At 41.7% G+C, this 22,547-nt stretch overlaps 1 protein-coding gene across 3 annotated transcripts in view; it reads left to right on the top strand.

The window, feature by feature from the left end:
- The first annotated feature begins 449 nt into the window (after positions 1–449).
- The window catches only part of MACROD2 (mono-ADP ribosylhydrolase 2), a 905,745-nt gene continuing 883,647 nt past the window's right edge, over positions 450–22,547 (top strand). For all 3 annotated transcript variants that reach the window (XM_030021604.1, XM_030021603.1, XM_030021602.1), the window contains exons 1-2: positions 450–611; positions 5,216–5,332. In XM_030021604.1, coding sequence (XP_029877464.1) covers positions 566–611; positions 5,216–5,332 — 163 coding nt within the window. In that variant the 5' untranslated portion in view covers positions 450–565. The remainder of the gene's footprint in view (positions 612–5,215; positions 5,333–22,547) is intronic.

The raw sequence follows: 22,547 nt of genomic DNA, 5'->3' as shown, positions 1-22,547 counted from the left end.
GGCGGGGCGGGGGGCGGTGGCGGCGGGCGGGACGGGACCGGGTGCGGGGGGGGTGGAACGGCCCGCTCCCGCCCCGCGGGGGCACCGAGCGCGGCGCTGCCGCCACCGCCGCGCAGAGCGGCCACTGTCGCACCCAAGCACTCACCACCCCTGCCCGCCCCGGCGGCCCCCCCACCCCCCCCCCCCAACCCGGCGCCGCCGTCCGCCCCGCCACCGCGCTCAGGCCTCTCCCGGCCGGTACGCGCGCCGGGTCGGGTCCGGCGGCGGCAGCGGCGGCGGGCGGAGGAGGGGGCTGCTGAGCGGCGTCTGCCGGAGCCAACGGGCGGCGGGGAGGGGGGCGGGCGCTGCGGGGGTGTCGGGTTAGAGCGAGGCGTGACCCAGCTGACGGGCGCCGTGCGGAGCCGGGCGGCGGGCGCGGAGCCGAAGCCGGCGGGGAGCGGGAGCGGCGGTGGCAGCAGACAGCGGCGCGCGGCGTCGGTAGCGGTCGGCTCTGGCGCGGCGTCTCGTCCACCCCCTCGTGAGCCTGGGGAACCTGCAGCTCAAAGCCGCCGCCAGCCACACCACCATGTACCCCGGCAACAAGCGGAAAAAGCTGTGGCGGGAGGAGAAAGGTATTACCGCCCTTCCCGCCTCCCGGTACCGGGCCCGGGCCCGCTTCTCCCGCCTTTGCCTCACGTTGAGTCGTGGGGGGAGGGCGGGTAGCGGGGGGCGTCCCGTCCCCTCAGCAGCTGTCGCCTCGCTGGGGGGTGTCCGGCGGCGCTTCCCGACGCCCGGGGCTGAGGGACGGGGTGGGGGAGGGGTGCGTGTGTGCGCTCCGTGCTCTCCGCCCTTGCCCCTGAGGTCTCCCACCTGAAACACCCCCAAATCCCGCACACCCGGGGTCCGTCCCCCCCCGCGCACCCCGGGTGTGCGGGATTTGGGGGTGTTTCCCCCCCCGCCTCGGTTATTGCTGACTAACTTTGCCTGTAAGGAGAGGGGCCTTGGGGCTGAGGGGAGCGGGGGGGTGGAGGGAAACGGCCCCTCTCCTGAGGGCTTCCCGCCCCTAAGTCACCTTGTGGAAGTCTTTCAGGCCGGAAAGTTCGGCACATACCGTCAAAACGTGCCTTTTCTCATTTTAATGCGTCTGTGTTCCGGGGAAAACGTGGTTTATTGGTATTACTGGTGTAATGCACTTGAGTTTAGCTACTAGCGTTGATCACCCGGGGTGAAATGTTTGGGGTATGGGGGCTCTCAAAGCACATACGCCCCTGGTAGGAAACATTTATTCCTTTTATTTTTTTTAAGGACCCCCACCCTGTGTAGTCTCAGTTTATAAAACCCCAATCAAACTCCAAAGCGTGAAAACTGTGGGACAAGCATTTTATGCAGACCTTGCCATTTTGATACTTTATGTTGATCACGTGGAGAGCAACGTAAAAATAAAGAGGAATTTACACAGTGGAAGCATAATATTTACATTGGCTAGGAGGAAACGATTCTTGCCTGGTGGGTTTACAAATAATCTAGAAATATACAAGGAGGAGAGGAAGAAAAACAAAAACATACGAGTGGTTTGTATTTTAAGTTTTCTTTCTTTTCTTCCATCACTGCTACGACTGTGTGTGTGTTTCAAGCCAAGGAAGCAGAAGGCCAGTTCTGAGGATGAGATTAATCCTTTTTTGTCTGTGGCAGAAATCAAGTGCATGTTTCTAAGGAAAAATTGTTAAAACACAAATAAACTGGTCTCTCTGTAGGTTAGCTGCTCCTGTCAAACTCTTCTCAAACAAAGTGAGTTTTGTTGCTTACTTTTTTCTTTCAAAAGTGTCTTACAAAGCATGTTTCTGTAGTTAAGCTGAGGCAACAAATTTCTACCAGATGTTTTAAACTTCTGTTTTCACCAGGGAAGATACTGTTAAATCTTCTCAGGCATTGCTTATGTGTGATCAATTGCAACTGCCTTTCCCTGTGCAAGTCCTTAATGCTCTATGTTGTTACCTTAAAAAAAAAAAATGCTGTTTTTTGTACTGGGGGCAGATGGGGAAAGGTTTCTAGTAGGCTCTGGTGAGTGTTGCCATTACTCCCACTTGTCTCTTCCAGCTCTGCTGTTGTCTGTGTGAATTCATAGCCTGCCTGGCATGTGAACTCAAACCCTTGGTAAGGAGGGTTGAGTGGAGGGCCTGGAGAGCGAGCTGGAAACCTGACCTGCAGGCACGCTTTTGTTGTCTTAGTCAGCTATGAGAATGGTGGCCTCTGTCAGTACGAATGCAAACCAGAGCTCACAACTGCTGGCGAGATTTTTTTCTATCCAGGGCAGCATGTTTGTGAGTGCTGGCTGGCCAGAACTCAGTGTCTCTTTGCCTAGTGAGAACAAACAGCATTTGCCAGTCTTCTGCTCCAGTAACTGCTTTCTAGCACTATGCTAATAATGCAGGCCCTGGGTATTTTGAGTGAGGAGGGCAGAAAAAACTTCCGTGTTTGTAGTTGGCATTGCTCTTCAGCTTGTAACCCTGTGTGACTGTTCTTACCAAGTACCTTCTTTACTAGAGAGGAAAACTACAGAAGCCCAACTTCTTTCCTTCCTACACAGATTGTACTTTTGAAATCAAATCTTTTGTTAGGTCTGTCTTTTACCTTTCCCAGGTAATCCTGAACCCCTGTAAAGCTGGCTGTGCTTGCTGGTTCTACTCTTCTCAGGAAGTTCTGAGTGCAATTGTTCTCAGCCTTTTATATTCTGAAGAACATTTTTTTTAAAAAGAATATGCACTGATTGCTAAATATTGAGTTCAAACCCACTGACAATACACTTGCTTTTCTTAATTACTGTCTTGGTAATTAAGGATTGGTCCATGTTCTCCCAGGAAGGATCTTGCTTGAGGACAGCTGAAACAGAGTTGGACTGGGACTGGAGTTGATTTCACAGCCTTAGACACAGGACTGGTCTGCCCGCAAACTTTCAAAGGCGCTTCATAAAGCTACAGGCAGAAAACTGTACTTGCAGCTAAAGCTGTTGGAAGCATTTTCCAGGAGGTTTGTGTATGATTAGAACTCAGTTAAAGTTCTTGCTGCTGACTTGCAAGAGCAAAGTTTTGTAAAACCTTCCTATAGAGTGGAACTTGTGTTTTGAAGGCACAGAATTGGCTCTGTAACCTCTTCAGCAAAAGGCAGTTAAACTTCCTCTGCTTGTCAGTCCCTCAAACCTGACACGCACAAACACACAGTCTCTCAGGTTTGCCTTTCTGTAGTATGTCTAATGTGCATGTTAAATACTTGGTGGTTTGTATGTTTGAAGATTAAGTAGTGGAGTTAAGTGCGTATCTGTTGTGCATAATGACAATCCTAATCACATTAGCTTTACTTTTGCATTTGTAAATATCCAGTTAAGATACTGAGCCTGAATAATGGGAGAGAAATTTTTGTGCCAACTGAAGAAATCAGTAATACTGTCAAAAATATCAAAATAAACTTATTTTTATAAGGGAACCTGTGCTCAAAACCTGCCTTTGATTATTGGACTGTGCTGATTGCAGCCTGCATAATTAGGAAACTTTATTTTGCAAAAAAAAAAAAAAAAAAATCCCAAACCCCCTGAAAGTGATTTTTCTTTCTCTTTCTTTAAGGTTTAGATTTGAGAAGTAGTTTCCATGTTCAACTCACTGCTCCTTCAGCTTGAGATGAAAATATTCTTTTCATGGCCATCTAGTCCTTTATGCCAAAGTCATATAATAAGGGTCTAGTCCTCCCTTACACCCCTAAAAACTCTTGAATTGTCAAAGGGCATTTATTACTGATTAATGTGTCAAGAAAAACTATTAGTATGGTAATAGTAGTACAGTGCCACTGGTGAAAACAGATTCAGAAACTTGATTAGCATGTGGGTGTTGTGATGCTCTCTATAGTTCGGGGTTTGTTGTTTTGTTTTTTTTTTTTTCCTTCCCTTTTGGAAGGGGAAAAGCTCTGCATCCTGTGCTGAGCTAATACTAAGCACTGATGGGGTGGGAAGGGAAAAGATGTGGCTGCAAAAATTGGGTACAGGGTCTTGCTGAAGTGCTGGGGTTTGCGGTGTTGGGTTATTGGGCTGTTTTTTTTTCTTATCTTAGAACTTAGTCCATTTATAGCAAGGTCTGAAGAAGAGTGAAGTTGGCAGTAGCCGTCATAATGATACAATCTTCGAGGCATTGCTTTTCACTAAATGTTTGAAAAAAGATGTGGTAACTTTCTCAGGAGAAAACCACCATCCATATGTGTTTTAGTGTGGTAACCAAGTGTGTCATATTAAACCTCAAATAAAAATCTCTAAAGCTTAACCCATGCTGCTCACTTTAAACCCACATTCTGTTTTGCAGCACTTGAAATCCAGCAGATGGAGTTCATGCTGATCCTGGTCTGCTTTGTAGAAACATGTTTAGTCAGTGGATGGCAGTGGGCTTCCCTAGCACTTGGGATTATGTTGAACCAAAGTTTGTCAAATTTACATACTTGTGTTACTCCTGGGTACCTAACAGATACCCTAGTATTTTCTACAGCTGCTGATTTTTGGCCCAAAATGGGATTAAATGCCACTGGATGTGTCTAAAGCAAATGACAGCAGTTTTCTCATGCTGAAAATTACATTGTTTGTGGAACAAAAAACCGAACCAAACAAAAATGCCTTTCTTATCACCCCAGCCATCTAGAAAGTGACATAATGTTTGCTTTAGTTCTTTTTTTCTTTTGTCATATAGTAGCACTTCGTTAATTTCATGCCATGCTCCTTGCTTTTACTTGCTGGCATTGGTAAACTCGTTTCAGTAAAAACGTTTTAATTTTGATCTTCTTAACTTTTTTTTTTAAGTTCTGGTTTGCAAATGCAGCATCTAAAGAATAGACTTTAATACCTGAAAATTCTCTATAAAAGAACAGTTCCCTTCTTAATAAACTTGCTGTTAGTGCTCTGTTCCTTGAATTAAAGTGGCAGCAAGAGGCAGAGTAGCGATGTGGGGAGGAAGTCTGGACAGCCACGAGTGCAGTGAAGAGGCATTTCTTTTTGCTGAACTGGGATATCCAGAAATAGGTGCATGCAGTTGTTTAGATGCTCCATGTTTAGCTCCTGTTACTTGTAACTCATTGAATCATCTGTTCTTGGTTCTCTCAAATGGCATTTAATTGCATCAAAGACACTTAACTGGTCACTACTTGGCTAATATGCAAGAATATATGAAAGCTTGCAAAACCTTTTTTATTTCTTTCCCCTAAACAGAGCGTTTGCTGAAGATGACCTTGGAAGAAAGACGCAAAGAGTACTTAAGGGATTATGTTGCACTGAAAAATATTCCAACATGGATGGAAGACTTAAAAAGTAAGAGCGAAAGTGATGGTAAGTGAAATGAGGGAATCTTTTTTAAATACAGACCATTCTGTTTTTTTTCAGTCTGAAGTTACTTTCAGGTGGGCCAAGGCTTAGAACCCCTGTTGTTACTAACAGTGGCAGCCTAACATGAGGACAAGAGCACTTTGGGGGCAGGGGGAAGAAACCCCAACACAATTTCTTAAAGCCTCACTGGTGTCCACTAATTCGACAAGTAGCCCCAGGCAGAGTCATAATAACATTGATACCTTTAAGTGTGTAAAATAGCTATTCTCTGCATGAGTCTTACTTTCCAGATACTCTAGCAGTCAGCTGTGCTTAATGAACTTTGTCGTTGAAACTTAGCAAGCATAATGATATGGGGAATTTGGGCAAAATAGTGTTGTTCTTGTAGGTGGCTGAAAAGCAGAGGGGAAGTGCACAAGTGGTGGTGTTTTCTGAAAATCCAGGAACGGGAGAAGATTGGATTTGAAGCCTCTCTTACTTATGGTCCTGCCTGCTTTCTTGGGCTGAGGAACGTCAGCCTGCCTGGATTAACTCCCCTTCTCTTACCCTATGCAGCCTTATCACAGTTATGATCACCAGTAGAGTGTCTAAATACTTGCAGTGAAGTCTGACCAAAAATGAGAATCTGATTCACTTGGAGAATTCAGTATTCTGTACGTAATTCTGTAATAGTGCCTTGTTCTTCATCTAGGTCTCTTTCATCCACACAAGTGTGTGGAAGAAGAGGGACTTCTGAGCTGGTTTCCTCCTCCTTTTTTCTTTCTGTGTCTTGTTATCCTACTTGGCTGAAGCTTATGTTTTTTGGAGGAGGATCTAACTGCGAGACCTAAGGTGTTGCCTGCTTCTGCAGATACAGGACTAGTTTTCTGACCCTTTTGTTATTGTTAAGGGCAAATACTGGCCTGTGTGGGCAGGTGTGTAGAGTAATCTTGTGGCTGCAGGTGAACATGGTCTTTATGATAATACTGCAGGTGAGATGAGGCCTGGAACTGATCAGCTGTTTTTAATAAAATGGGAAAGCTGTAACACTTACTTTAGCACAGTCTGGAGGAGCTGACAGATTTGCAGATGCCATTGCCATAAACAACTAATGCTATCGTCTACTCCAAAAAGCATCTTTAATGACTTTGAAGTGAAAACATGTCCAGGTTGCTGAGCTCTTCAATGCTGATGAGTAGTTGTATTACAACAGTACACATTGACCTCTTTCTCCCATTAGAGTAGGTCTTTTATATCTTATAACATCAAGAAGCCTGCCCATCTGGAAAACAAATGCTGCATAAAAATAAAAAAGATTACCTGACTTCTTCAAAGTTCATTTCGGAGGCCTGTGGTATATGGGGATGTGCAGTATATCATGTGGTTTAACTGTGAGACTCTTTATCCGTTCTAGCCTAAACTATGTTTTTATTCTAACTACTCTTAGATTCTGTATAACGTGTTAGAATTCACAGATCTTGTATTACTTGGGCTGCTGAACGTGACAAGGTGCGGATTTATGTTGTGATTGCTGTTACACTTCACATAAGCAAAATGTCAGTGTCTAATATGTGGGTATTGAATCATGGCAGTGGTGAATTTATTTTCTTCTAGCTGCTCTTGCATTCTTTCTGTTAGTACCTAGTACACTGCAAAAAAAATGCTGGAAGGCAAAAGTTGTGCTGAAACACTTCTCTGCTACTTGAAGCTTTTGTTACGCAGTACGTTCAGGAGAAAATATCCATAGCACTTGTTTTCTTTGATCTATTTGTTGTAAATAAGCCATGTGGAATAGTGAAGTTCTAGAATGTTGAAATGCTTCCACGTTTCAACTGATGAGTACAATTAAAAGAAATATGTGTATTAATGTGACTGTTACTGCATCTGTTTCAAACTTTTATTTCCCTTAAATATCGACCCCACTCTGAAGGTATCAAGAGTGTGTAAGAACTGTCTTTCTGAGCTGAAGTACAAAAAAAAAATAATAGAATTTATGTCGTCTTGCTGATGAGAACTTCTGCTCCATATACTGGGACATACAGAGGGAAACTGGTACAACCTAAACAAGACTCTGGAGAGAGCAGGTGAAACCCCAGGTATGATGAAATTGGTGATGACTTGACGAAGTCATGCCAGAGTTCTGCTGTTTTCTACAAATGAAAGGCTACTTCTTGCAGTGACAAACTAAAGAGGTCTGAAGGTGGGGGCCGGGAGGGGGGCCTGGGAGGGGGGGGAGGAGAGAATCCTCTGCATGTTTGACAAGCCACAACAACAACTGAATGTGGAAAAAATTCTTTATTGTTTACTTCCAACACTGCATACAGTGAAAAAATGACAGATTGATTAGTAAAGTGTGGAGTGGCTGTTCAGGAAGAGTGATGAGGAGAAATCAAGAAAGGAACCAAGAACAAATAAAGTGATGCAAGTTCAATCAATCAGCTGCTGGAGTAATAAGCTGTAGGAGAAGGGGAAAGCATCTGGGCTGGCAATAGTCCCTGTAGATAGTCAACTGGAGATTAAGGGTGTTCAGTAATGCACAAATTTTTGTACTGACTGTTAGGAAAAATTGTGTGAACAATAGAAAAGCTTTATGGTACCCATTTTTAAATGCAATGACGTACTGGAGGGTGTTAGGAGACTCCAGTTAGGCACGTGTTTTTGTTATATGGATGTCTAACAGAAGATTGAGAAGTCTGTGTGCACAACTGCTGAAACTGAAATGACCTAAAAGGTTCATGTTGGGAAGGAACCAACCTGACTGCCGTGATATCTCTGCATGTTCTTTATTGACAAGTTCGGAGAACATACCTTAGTTTGTGGAGGAAAGTGTTTCTGCCCCACCTCTCCTCCTGCACCCTTTGGTATGAAGTTGTGTTCAGAACTAAATTCTGAAGAAAACCAGTAAAGCTTGGAATAAGTTGATATTAAGGTGAATTTTGGTGAGGCTGGAAGTCTTTAATAACAGAGGGATGTGTAATGGCGTAAAGGCTTTTGAGGAGTGAGGTTAGGGAATTCTGAATGCCAGCTGACAAGGGCTTTGTCATCTTTTATGGCAGCAAAGCTGTTTGAAAACATTTGGAAGTTGACAGCAGGACAGCAGCTGTGTATAGTTTTTGTCTTTGTTTTGCTCTTCTGTGACTAAAAGAAAACCCTATGATTTTTGCAGGACTCCTTGTATGGACATGGTTAGTCATAAGAAATTAAGTTGGTGTGCATTTTGGCATGGAATTTGGTCAATATTTCTGATAGTTTTTGATTTTGGGGGGGGTGGGGGGGGGGCAATGTGGAATTCGGGGATTAAGCCCTGTACCCACTGCTTTGAATTGAGGGAAGCAAGCTGACGTGGGTACGTGCATTTCCAGAAGGACTATGTTGTCAACAGCCGTGGTTGTTGGATGGGTTTTGGTGTACAACTTGCCAGGCTGCACAAGTGGACCTCAGAGATCAAGTATCGTAACGCTATCCCTTTTTCTTCCACTGCTGTTACTGGCAACTGGCCCTCTTTAATGTCAGAGGGGATGGTAGGAAGGGAAAAAAATACTTGTTCCTGAAGTAGTTCTGTAAACGTAAGCTTTCTTTGCTTTAACCACATTTATTAAGGAAATAAGGAGTTGTCCACTTTGGAAACGAAGAATGAGCCTGTCATACAGGGTTGGCTAGCACATATATACTGTAATCCATCGTTCCTCCCACTTCTTATCCTTCAGATACACCAAAGGCAGACACATCTCATCTGTTCTGCTACGTACTTTGAAGTAGAGTTCTTTCCTGACAACATGCGAATAATGGACTTGTTTTCTGAAGCTCTGAAATTTGTATACCTTTATTTCAATGCTATCTATTATATACTACTTTATGTTAGGCATTCATGCTGTACAGCAATGGTAGCTTATGTGTTGTGATGCTTGGTGAATAAAATGCCACCACATAGACTAATAACTAGAGTGTTTTTTGAAGTTAAATGCATTTATTAGCTTTTTCTTGGGTACACAGTTATTCCCAAAGATGTCTTTACTCTTCAGTGGGGAATGTGAGAGAAGACTTCAGAAAACTTTTTCCTGAAAGCTTTTTGAAAAGTTAGGGTCTCGGGAATTCTGTTGTCACTGAGTTTGTATGTCACTGGTAGAAAAAAGTTTTGTCACATTAACAGGATAATTCAGAAAATGGAATAAATTATATAGTTTAACTCAAGGCAGCTGACAGTCCTGCTGACTCTCACAGCCTCTGAGATTCATTGGGATAGCAGTGGTGCCAAGAAAACAGCAAATTCAGGTGATGGTTTAAAGATCTTTGCTAATGGTAAGAACTACTTTTGATTGGATGAATTTACAAAGGATGGACACAGTAACTGGGTTTTTTTTTTTTTAATTTTATTTTTGTTTAAGATGAAATGACATGAAAGGTCTGCAGTCCTTTTTTTAAGCAAGTTGAGAAGTATGTGTAGACGTTTTGGCATCCTCTGGATTTTCTTAATCTGCAATATTTTTAGAAAATTATATGGTTCAACTGTATTCAAATTAATCTACTTTAACACTGAGGGTTTTATGTATAATGGTAAGGTTTGGATTTAATAAAACTGTCTTTTGTACTATGAATCTCTAGCTTTCTAAATATTCACAGTGAGTTGACACAAGATTATAGAGACAAAGCATCTAGATGAGCCACTTGAAATGCTTCATCCTGAAAAGAAAATGTGTGGTAATACTGAGCAGAGTTGACCAGCATTTCTTGAGATGGTTAACTAACCACGGGTAATACTGGGTTCTTCAGAGCATCTCTGTTTGATGTGAATATCTGTCCTGCAGGACCAGGAATCAAGATGATGATCATCAAACAGCCTTTGGAAAGTAATGCCACTGCTAAGCTGCAGTGAAATTAAGCCAGGTGTCTACAATTGAGAAATAGCATCTCTTTAAACCATTCATTATTTTCAGTGAGTTATACAGAAAAAGAAATTGTGTTCTACTAGAACATTAAGATTGTCAAAAGTTGCCCAACAAGCAGTGAGTTGTTTATAATAGCTACTTGAAACCCGTATGCTTCTAGACCATCCCCCCACGAAAAAAACAAGTCCATCAGCTTGCATTATCTTTTTTCTTATAGTGCCTTTAACAACTGTGTTCAGAACAGATTTCTAGTTTAGTGTCAGGGATGAAAGTAAGTCGAGACATCTTAGCTCAGTGTGATCCTTGCTACCTGTCAGTCAAAGAAAACGGTGGTTTTGCTACTGAAACTCTTTGTTTGGTTAAGTTCATAGTACAGCAGTTTTTCTGCGAAGTTCACAAAGAAAACCCCAATAACTTGTGTGCCACAGTCCAGGACCTCCTGGTATTAGCTGTGGCCTTGAATGTTATTTCCAGCTTCGCTTAAACTCAGTGCTGTATTTGGTTTTGTCCTTTCTTTTCTTATATTGGCATGCCGCTTTGTCACTCATGCTAAATATTTTATAACAAGGTTTCTTGAAGTCTAGTGTGTTTAAGGGTAGAAAGCTGTGTTATTTAGATACATGTGGAGATCACTGCTTATTGCTGTGTATAATAGCTGGGGGAGTTCCTTTAAAAGACTAACATCTGTGGCTTCTATGAATTGTGTGAAGATCATGGTAATGAAGTATTTTGAATGCTTAGGAAATGATGTGTTTTTTGTGGAAGTGGCTATAAATCTGTTTGCTCATTTCTGTTGCCTGTCCATGTTACACATGTATTAAGGAAGCAGCAAAGGAATTGGAGTGGTAACAACAGCAAACCATGTTTGCAGCTTTTTAGTCTATTCTAAAGGTGTCCAGGAGTTTGCATGCCTGTAGCATAATGCAGAGTGACTTTAAGGCCGAGGTGGTTTATGTTTGGCTGCAACAGATATCAAAGGCTGCCAGAGCAATAGGGAGTAACTGGAACCCTGTGTGCTCTGCTTTTCCCAGCCTCTTGGCTGCCGTTTGGGGATCTGTCCTGAACAGATGCAAAGCTGCAGAGTGGTACAAATCTGACCGTGTAATGTAGTGACCCCACGCACTTTTCTGTCTTCTTAAACATACACCTCAGCTATTCTTTTCCAAAGATAGCCTTGTGCAGCACAGAGATGGGAAAAACTCTTCAGGTGCAAGTTTACTTGAGTGTAAACTGAGAAATAACCTTTGGTGGGGTGGGGAAGGGAGGGGTGTTTGTTTGTTTTTAGAGGCAAGAATTCCTATGTAGTTAGTGATATCCCTGATGCAAGTGGATAAATCAGTGTGTTTAGTATGGTGGGGGGAAAAAAACTACAGTAAACAAAAAGAACCAATATGTATTCAATTGACCTTGTAATTCCCTGGTGAGCTGCATGCATATAACCCTTATAGCATGGATTAGCTGTGAAAGAAATGACGCTTGCATTACAGTTTTCTTTACAATATTTTTGGGGAAAACATGCCCTTTTTACAAGGGTGTGTAGTGACAGGACAGGGGGTAACGGCTTTAAACTGAAAGAGGGTAGATTTAAATTACATGTAAGGAAGCAGTTCTTTACTGTAGGGGTGGTGAGGTGCTGGACCAGGTTGCCCAGAGAGGCTGTGGATGCCCCATCCCTGGAAGTGTTCAAGGCCAGGTTGGATGGGGCTTTGAGCAAGCTGGTCTAGTGGAAGGTGTCCCTGCCCATGGCAGGGGCGTTGGAACTAGATGCTCTTTAAGGTCCCTTCCAACCCAAACCATTCTGTGATTCTATGAAAAACAAAAAAAAAATCTTTCTTTTAGCAAGTGAGAGATGATTATTGAAAAGCAAAAAATCAGCTCTGTTTATATAAAGAACACATAATCCAGTATGGCTAATCCTTTCTCTAAGAAGGTAAATCACTTGTCTTTGATGTAATTAAGATGATGACTTCTTTTTAAGCTGCTGTTCCATGATTTTTTTGAACAAGTTAACTTACACACAGTGTTAAGATTATACAGGTCCTTGATAGAGTCATCATTTTGTGGCCCTTTCGCATGCAGCTGAGAGAACCCTCTTATCTCCAGTGGCAGCCAGCTCCTCGAGGGGCAAGACCTAACCGTAGGAAGGGATGCTGCTCTCAACAATAGATTAGTATCCTTATTGAAGCTTCACAAGCTCTTAATGTGTTTTAGGGAGTAACAGGTGGAGATGCAAAGGGAAGTTAAGCACGTCTTTGCCAGAAAGAATATATCTAATGTTTAAATGCTGGTGACATGAATCTTGACCAGATTAATAACTCCTAAGCTTCTGTCCCATGCAATATGAGAAACAATAGGGGTTTTTTTTTGTAGCTACTGAACATCACTGTGCACTGAAATTTTGCACAGAGGTCCCTAAGGAAGTGCTAACCAGAGTTAGAAAGTCCAGATGATGCAGTGTGCTGTTGAGCTCGTAGGCTCATTCAGAGTGTGAGGAAGGATGGCTTTAGCAGTAGTGATGCTGTGTGTAAGTCGGTATTTGCTGTTCCTCAGAAACTGTTGAGAAAGTGTAATGTGTCTTAAGTTCCAGCCTGGAGTTTTTCAGTGGCTGACTTGTCTCATATTCAAGACTACTAAGGGAAAGAAGAAGAGTAACTTTTTGAGTGAGATAGTTTAATATATGTGGGGGAAAAGTAATAGGTTATACATCTTGGTGTCCAGTAATTTGTGTTTATATATATGTCTGTCTTCTCTCCTTTGATTATTTTTTTTTTTTCTCTCCTGCTTTTTTTCCATAAAGGAGGAGTTCCTTTTGAGCATGGGAAGCTCCTTTTGAGCATGGAGGATTGCAAGATCAAATCCCCAAATTAATTTCTTGCTCTACAAAGACAGTTTCAGTAAGTCATCTAGCTTTGCTCAATATGGTAGCTTGGCTAAAGCCCTAATCTCTAACTTATGATGGATTGTGGCATATGTCCTCACAGTCTTGTGGAGACAGATATGAGCCAATGTGCCAGCCTGACTAGAAGCCATGTGTCTTATGATTAGGTTGAGGCCAAGATCAAACTGTGAAATTGTACCCCTGTCATGGCTTACTAGTGTAGACCTTTTGCCCTGTTGACTGGCTACATGACTTTTGGATATCTTCAATTCAAGGGTAGGTGGACAAAGCTGATGTCCTCCTGCAGAAAAACTGGGAGCCTCTTTTGATGAGACAGTAAGAGACTGGTATGGCTTTTCTTAATTCACTGTACCTTAGATGTCACAGACATTTATGAAGGTGCTGAACTATTGCTTCAACTAGGATTTGCTGCCTGGAGCTAATAATAATTAGTGATCACACAGGGTAGGCCTGTCAACTGCTGCTCTCTGGATGTGGGAGGCTTGTATCAAGTCTGAAAGTTCACCACCACATAAAGGATAATGGTTTAACTCTCTTGATAAGGTATGGGGATCACTGATGCAGTTGAAGCTTACCGAGCTCTCTGTTTGGATCATATTAACCAGCTTTCATGCATAGCTGCATTTGCTTCATGCACAATTAAACACTTGATTATACATGTGTAAAAAACCCAATCACTGGAAACCAGGTAAGCTTGGTTCCCCTTTTTCGGTTCACTAGAGCTGAACTGCTCACCATGTAGAAGTGTCTCTAACAAACCAAGTAATGTCCAAATAAGTTGTTGTAGTACTTCCTATGTGAAGTGATATGTGGCCCTCTCTGTGAGACGACATCTAGCTGATGTGCTGTTGGAAAATCTGGTTGACACAGAATTCCTCAGCCCTGTAGGAAGTGCTGCGTACAGACGTGTTAGTTACGATGCACAGAAAATGTTCTTCCGTGCTGAAGAGAGGGCTTAATGATCCAGTTTATATTTAAACTTCTGTTTTGCACAGCTTTAAAAACCATTGAAATTACAATTTTATGTATGACTCCATTTCACTAAGAAATATTTCTTATTTAAGTGAAGGGAGGAAGAAGGGGAAGCATGCTGTTTGTGCACAGAAAAGGTACTGAGACTTGCAGCTGTTGTGTGTTGGCTTGGCATGTTTGCATAAGTGTGTGTTAAAAGGGCCTTTACCAAAGCTTCCAGATGTTTTTTTTTTGTAGAGAGGATGCTATAGAATGTACATCTTGCAAAATGAAACCTCTCAGCCTTGTGTTGCTATAGCCAATACATTTATTTCTGAAAGTGGAAGTAGTTCTCTACATGCACCTTTGCACTAATAGCATCTCTAGGAGTTCATGATCAAACACTGAGTTAGAAAAGACTGCTCTGCAGTTTACCAAAGGGATCCTGTCCAAAAGACTTGGTCCACCTATAATGTGGATAGGAAGAAAGTGTAGAACTGGTTGCACATGTGTCTTGCTTTAAAACGTTTACCTGCTTTATCCTGCCCTTTGCTTTTTCACAGAGGCTTGTTTATGCAAATATGGGCCTTTTTGATTCTCTCTTTGGAACTGATGGTTAGTCTTTAAAGGTTTTGTAACTTACTTGTTTTTCATTTGCTGCACAAATACAACTTGAAGTTCAACATGCATTGGATTTATTTCCATATGCTTAATGTCATCTTTTCTGTATGAATAAGGTACTCTTTAAAAAGACACTGCTGTCATACAAACGTATTGTGTGTTGCAGTGCTGTCCTTTTGTGGGAATACTTGATGAATCTACATCAACTAAAAGCTATCTCCAGACTTCAAGTAACTGTCACTAAGGGTATGAATCAGTTAACTTTAAAGAAAAAGTAGAGTTCCATTTTTTTCCCCTTGCTGCATTGCTACTGGAGTTCTTACAGGAGTTCTTACTACAATACAAGTGTATTGCAAATAAGTAAATCCGGACAGAATAAGCAGTGCACACCAATGTATGCCTATATTGACTTAAGGGCTTTGAGGTTTGGCGTGTCCTTTTTTCCAGGTAGACACGCAGAAGAAGATAAAACTGTATCTTTCTCCTAACTGCTAGTGAGTTTGTAACTGCTTGTGAGCTTGTATTAATTTCTATTTTTCAAGTCCTTTAAGCAAGTATGACTCAAAACACTAATGGGTCTTGGTAGAGTCCTCTTCAAATACTGAAGTTTTTCTTCTGTACCTTGCTGTTTGGATAGAAGCCCTATTGTTTCTTAGGGTAGTAAATTACATGTGATATCTTGGGGAGTAGGGGAGGGGAAAGCTACAAGGTAAGCGCTACCCACCAAGCCTAATGTCTTCATGTAGAAAACATTATCTTTTGTACTTGCATAAAAACTAATGTATCTGTCCCGTGGTACTAGAAAACTAAAGTTCCTGTTCCCATCTGGTAAGCAGTTGTCACTGTATCTCATGCAGAGGTTCTTGAAAGACAATGCCATGAAATATTTGCTGGCAGTTTCACGGAAGTTTTATAGTTTGCTGGTAGTAACTTTTTATTTCCAAGCTCCACAGTAAGTCCTACAAAAGGCTGTAATGCTCAACTAGAGGAGTTGTTGCTTAGCAATGGTGTAGGGAATTCAAAACGGCAGAGCATGTAGAGTAAAAATTGTCTGACTGCTTAGTAAGCTAATGAATCTGTGGTTTCCCACTATAAACTTATTTTAATTTTGCTTGATACTGTATGTGCTGTTCACACCTATTAAAAATGGGTTTTTACTTCTTGGTAAATAAAATAGATGCTGCTGAAGACCAAACACCCGGTTGCTTGTGAAAAGGCATTTTTTTCAAGCCAGTTTCTAAAGCTGAGTGAAGGAATACTGTGCTGCTAGTGTAAATTTTGGATGAAGGCTCGTGATTATCCCAGGAGGTACTAGATTGATTTGAACATACCAGGAATAGCTGTATGAATGCTGTGACATTACCAAGACACAACTCTTGTAGTGAAGGTGATCTGCTTTGTCTGTGAAGGAATCTAGTGAAGTAGCATCACTTGTAGTCTTCTAGCTTTATTGAAAAGGATCAACATACTTCTGTGAGGCAATGAACAGTGGTCTAAAGGAGTGCAATATGTTTTTCCTCTCAATTTTTATACTTCCATTGTTAATCACAAGCTCTCTGTAGTAGAGGGAGGTTATAAAGTAGGAATTGAGTTGGAGATGATGCAGTGTAGTTCTTGCCTCCATGTGACCTTGACTGACCATTTAATGTTGCTTCAGTACAACTCACCCTGCCATTCTGGAAGAAGGATCTGTGTATCGAAATTCTTGGTATCCCTCCGATTGAGGTCTGATAATCAGGCTTGGGCAAGAAGTTAGTAAATATGCTATCCAACAGCATTTTTATTCCAATATATTGTCACAAATTCTTGAATCCCTCTGAAAGCTCACATTAAAAAAAAGAAAAGCCAAACCTGAACCAAACCAGACAGTGATTGAATGAGTTTCTTCAAATGCACAAAGCACAGCTCCTTCTGGGTCACAGCTCAACCAGCAGCCATTCCTATGGACCCTAAATCATGAAATCTCGAGCCAGCAGAAGCAAGCGTAGCGACCACAGCAGCTGGATGCTGACTCTCCAAGTAAACACACAATACCCTAGGGCCTTAGCCTACTTATGTCATGTCTTTGCTGTCACTGTGCATGCTGCTGAAGTGAGAAGACTTTGATTTATGAATTGACAATTGTGTGTCCCTGCAGACCAGGTTGCATCACAAATAAGAATTGAGAATGTATTTCTTTTCTTGTTCTTCTTTGTTATTACTGCTTTCTCAAACTTCAGTTTTTGGTACTTTTGCACTCCATACCAAGTCTTCCCTCATTTTACAAAAACTTCAGAAAAAGGGCAAGTTTCTCCATTCTCTATCCTTCTTCTTTTCCAAGACTTAAAGGGTTTTTTTGCCTCTCAATTTTGTTTTTGGGGGACATAGAGCTGTGTGGGATAGACTGAGGAAAAAATTGGGACTTAACACTGTAAGGACTATGCAAGACCTTTGTAACACAAGAATAATTGCATTTTGCATGGGCGTTGTGTGGGTTGTTAGGACTGACTGCCTATTTTTTATCAATTCTCATTGTACACCATGGCTCTTCGATGGCTCCAGTTCAGTTGTGCAGCTGAAAAGTAGAGGCTCATATTTGCAGCCCTGTTTGTGGGCTGCTGATAGCCATATCACTACACTTATCTGGGACCAAGTGTGTTAGTTTTGGGCTTTTTGCAGTAGCTTTAGAGGGGTGTGTTATACACTGTTGAACTCGATTATGGTGTGGTTCATTGGATGTGGGCTCCTCAGTTAACCAGTGGACATCAAGTGATGCTTACTTCCTCAGATGGGGATATTTCATGCCTCCTGAGAAACTGTGAATGGGAGGTACCATGACCTCCTGACCTGGAAGATGGAGCAGAGTTCAACATCAGCAAATTTGTCAATGGTGCAAAAGTGGGAAGTGTAGTTGATGCACTAGATGAGCCACAAAGATGATGAAGGAACTGGAGCAACTCTTCTGCAAGGAAAGGCTGGGAAGGCTGGGTTTTAGCCTGAAGAAAAGATGCCATCTGATCAATATTTATAAATATATGATGGCAGGGTGTAAAGAAGATGGCTCCAGACTCTTCTCAGTTGTACACAGTGGCAGGACAAGGGGCAATGGGGACAAGTTGAAAGTAAGGAAATGCTTTCTGAGCATAAGAAAAGAAACCCACACGCTTACTGTGAGGGTGGCTGAACACTGGAATATGTTGCTCAGAGAGGTGATGGAGTCTTGGTCTTTGGAGATACTCAAAATCCAGCTGGGACAGGGTCCTGGACAACTTGCTCTGCGTGACCCTGATTTGAGTGGAGAAGTTAGACTTGACAATCTCTAGAGGTCCCACCCAACTTCATCCGTTCTATCATTCATGGTGTCTGTATGCCTCAAGCTTCTTACTTGGCTATAGTCCTTGGTTAATCCAATTATGCCACTTTGTAATTAGCTGAAACAGAGCATATTGGCAGAGTGTGCAGCCAGGGAGAAGGTGTTGGTGTTCATCATCAAGTGCCTTTGACTTGTGTATTGTGCTGTGTTTTTGGCTAGGTAGAAAGTGATTTGTCTGCAACAGATGTTTTTTCCTTGTGCTCAGGTTCTGATCTCGTTTAAGTCCAAGAAGTGACAGAGCAAATCTGTACTACAAATCTGAAGTACTAGAGCGCATCTGTGAATGCTTTCCCCCTGGTGATGGAACATATGGAAATAATGCTTATCTTGATTTAGATAAGCAATTGCTTTTCCTGTACAATCATCCACGGTTAGTAGGAGTAGAAGCAGGCACGTAATATAGCAGATCTTACAATCTGTCTTTTCTAGCTTATGCAGAAACAAATGGAATGGAAAGCTGTGTTACATGCAAGGTTAGTAATTGCTAATAGTTTGTCTTTTTTAATCTGTACAAGACACTAGTAAAAACAAAGCATTAAAAAAAAAAAAAAGGCACTGAAGGGAAGAGTGCAGATTATGTAGCAGAATGATTGCTGCACGTTTCCCTGTGGTCAGATGCACTCTTAAAGCTTGCTCAACTCCATTGTTTTTTCAGTAGCCCAAAAAAGTGGAGCAGTGTCCCAGTCCAGCCTTTGCTGAGGATTCTCCTAGGAGTGGAAGGGCTGGCTCTTGTCTGGGGTCGATGTTGGGACTCTTGTGCCTTGCTCAGGTTCTTTTCCCAGCGCTGTTTCCAGATCATGTTACAGACTGCTGTTGCAGAAGCCTTCCTTGTGGGGATACACTTTTCTACTAGTAGCGGTTGTAGCAGGGATGAGATAATGGGCAGACTTACTTATTTTTACCTTGAAATTAATTTAATTCCTTCAGCTGTGAATTCTAAAGCTGAGTATAAATTATGAACTTCTCCCATTTTCAGTATTGTTTCTTGCAATTCAGTCTGTTACTCTTATTTTTATGAACTAGAGGAAAAAGACATTCTTGTCTGACTTGTTAAAATTTCATTTTAATAGTGCAAGCCTGTGAGCCTAGCTGCTGTAAATCCTTTTCAGTTGTTCTTTGATTTCTTCTCTTACCTGCTTTTGCTCATGGAGTGCCAAGAGCCTTTTTCTTTGCTATAGGTATTGCTTTATACTATTGGGCTTTAATAACTACTTTTACTACTTTGTGTGTGTGCTCTATTCTTTCATTATCAAATAGATTTAAAATTAAAATGTATTTTTTAACATAAGCTCTTCCAGCTGTAGGTTTTTCTCCTCCCTTTGGTTGCAAGCTCTTTGGCATTGCTGTAGGGATTTTTGTAAGTGGGTGTCTGAGACCTCTTTCAAAAATTAAGATGCTTTAAAGTGTACTAGACTTTAAAATCCTGGATATTTTGGCAGTGGCTGAGTTTCAGAGTTAATTTTACAGTGATGTTAGCTTTGTGCCATCCTTTTCTATCGCACCGGCTGAGCATATTCATGGCCTTTATGGGGGCTCCCTCTAGTGAGCTGTTTTGAACGTCCTTTTTCCTCTTGGTTCTGAAGAATTTCACGCGTTTTCTTACCAAGTGCACTTTTTGTTCGCTAAATCTAAAGCGTTTTTCTGCACACGTGTAAGCTGTAAAGGTCCTTTTCCTTTGGTGCGAGCTGGAAGGAGTTGTAAGTAAAGCTGAGGGACAGGACTGCCTATTTGCTGTATTTGGTGTTAAGACCTCAGCTGATCAACTTCGTCATACTTCAGGCTGTGGCTCTGTGGACTCATAGATGTTGGGAGCATGATTGAAGGCTCAAAGGGTGTGACCTAGGAGGAAAAGCTAAAGGAAGTTGGGTTGTATAGGTAGAGGGATAGAAGATGATGGGGTGGATCTGTAGGGAAAATATGGTGGGGGGACATAAATTTTCAACTGTTGATAGTGAAGTTTTTCAACTCTAATGTATTTCTGAGGCTGGGGCAGAGGGGCGAAGAGGAGGACCTAGGGCATTTGTGGTGTCTCCACTGTTGTGTGTCTTTAAAAAACAGCCTAAACAAAACAGATTTTGGGAAGCAAGTAACAGGATCAACTCTATCCTTCCTGCATGTGGGTGCAAAGATGATTTAGTGAGCATTGACTTCACTTCCTAATAGGAGCTACAGTAAACTTGTTAGCAATACTAAAGTTAAAAAAAAAAAAAAAGCTGTCTTTTTTGCTTTATTTCTGTATTAGATATTTTTCAGTATATTACTACATTTCCCTAGCAGATGTTGTTTTTTGATTTTTCTTTTTTTTTTTTTTTTTTTTCCTTCTGTCAAAATCTGTCAAAATCACCCAAGAGAAGGGATGGATAAGACCTGAATGAGGGCTAGGTAGGCAGAGGAGAAAAGTTTGTGAATTTTTTAGGTCAGAAAAGTGGCAGAGAGGCTGAGTAGGCACTTGGGAAAAAATTCAAAACTTAAGTCTTATGAATTGCTTTCATGTTGGGTGTTTTCTTAGGGTTCTGTTAGGGCCTCACCTGCTTGTGAATATGCAGATTTTTGATGTGTATGTGGGGTTGCTTTACACCTCAGTGTCTCACTTGGCAAATTTAATTTTATTTCTTTCAAATGAATAGATTTGAACTGACTGTAGTTATGCCTATAGTCATTTTACTATAGAGTTTCTATTGTGCTGTGAATGGAATTTAGAAAGGCATTTCAAAAGTTTGTGGATATTCCATTTACCCTCCTCCTTAATAGTTTTCTTTGTGTGCCAATTAATTCTTCGAATTCATCTGAACCTGAAAGCTCTAAATGGTTTTGAAACTACCTGTATGGGAGATCGTGGCTTTACTGCTGGTTTTAGCCCAAGGTCTTGAATTAATTAGGACCTTTTATTCCAGAGGCAGAGCTGGCATTAAGTGATCCTGGGAAGTCATCAGGGATGAAGACTCTGGGATTGCACTGTCTCAGAAATTAGATAGCCAGACTTTACATGACATATCTTGTAAAATTCACATTAAACAAAAGAAAACAGGGTTTATTTGCTTTTGACACGCACACATGATTGTAATGAAATATGTGAAATGTTAATGTGCTTGAACTGCAGTTTGGGTCCATTCATAATCCTCACTGTTGACACAATGTACATAACTGTTTGCACAACTGTTGAGATTAGGGAAGAAAAATGACTAATGAAATTCATTGTGTGAGAGTTGGGAATGAGTGAAGATGGCTAGACTAATGCTGATTATTGCTGCTTTGTGAGAGCTCCCCATGGGTTTTGTTTTTGGTTTTGTGTGTTTGTGGGGTGTGGGTGGTTTTTTTTTTTTTTGAGAACCGTCTCCCAGTAAAAGCTCTATTTTTACTTTTTCAATGGAGATGGACATGGGGTAGAAGCTGGGGACAGAGTCATACTCAGGAGGGAAGGAAAACACCAGAAACAATCTTCCCGGGGTACACAAGGATAAAACCCCAAATAAAGCAGAAGCTATTGCTCATACTTAACTCTGCCACAATCCTATTTTGACAGCTATTTTAGCATTTTACTAACCATGGCTTGTTTAAAACCGGTGATCTAAAGGCATCCAGACTTCGTGCGCAGGTGCTCGCTACCTGTTTAGTTTTGCTTCTGAGCCAGGAAAGCTGTGGTGATGAAGGAGATGGGAGCAGTTCTTCCAGCAGGGAGGGAGCCTTCCTTCCTAGGCAGTCTTCACTGCCCAGCTGGATGATCTTAAAAATCTTCTAGTGCCTCTTAAATTTTACTGTAGCTGTGCTGGGATTCCTGTGGAGGTATTTCAGAAAATTCAGTCTCCATTATTCTGCTTGCTTCTTTGTCCTGAAAACTTACCATATTCACAGCCACAGACTAAACAAAATATTTCCTTGTCTTGGAGTCTGTGATGCCTCCATCTAAAACTGAGATGAACTTTGTCATAACCTTGATGTAGTGTGGGTTTAGTTGGTGTGGTTTTTTTGTTTGGTTGTTTTTTTTTAGGACTGGAATATATCTGAATTTTCCTGGCTTTCCAACTGTTCTGCCTTCTAAGGTGCCTTCTGGACAACCCATATGGACACAGACTTGAAAGTTTGATTTGCTTGGCAAGCAGGCTTTCTTATCTCTAAAAACTTAGGCCTTTCAGTCTAAGGACTCAACTCCTGTTTTGTATCTTGTATTGAATAGTAGGTTACATACCAGCCACTTCAGAGGATTTATTTCTTGAGCATGTATGTAAAGCTGTCTCATTAATGAGAGCAAGAAATATTCTCATTATGCTACATGTGCAAGGTAAATCTGTCATTGCTAGGATTTTATTAATGTGCTAGTATGTACCCATGGTGTGTGTCCTTTGTGAAATACACAATACCCTGGAATTGCTGGTTTGTCCTTGCTGAGTTATGGTACCATGAATTACAGCATAATACCTACAGCATTTGAGTTTCTTGGGTGTATTTGAGGGCTTACCGTACTTGTTCACAGACCTGAGATTTATCATTACTTTAGGAAGACACTTTGAAGTAAATGAGTGCAGGTTTTTT

Source organism: Aquila chrysaetos, chromosome 8 (assembly GCF_900496995.4).
Source record: "Aquila chrysaetos chrysaetos chromosome 8, bAquChr1.4, whole genome shotgun sequence".
NCBI lineage: Eukaryota > Metazoa > Chordata > Aves > Accipitriformes > Accipitridae > Aquila > Aquila chrysaetos.
The sequence above is the reverse complement of the archived record's forward strand: the minus strand, read 5'-3'. Positions and strand labels throughout refer to the sequence as shown.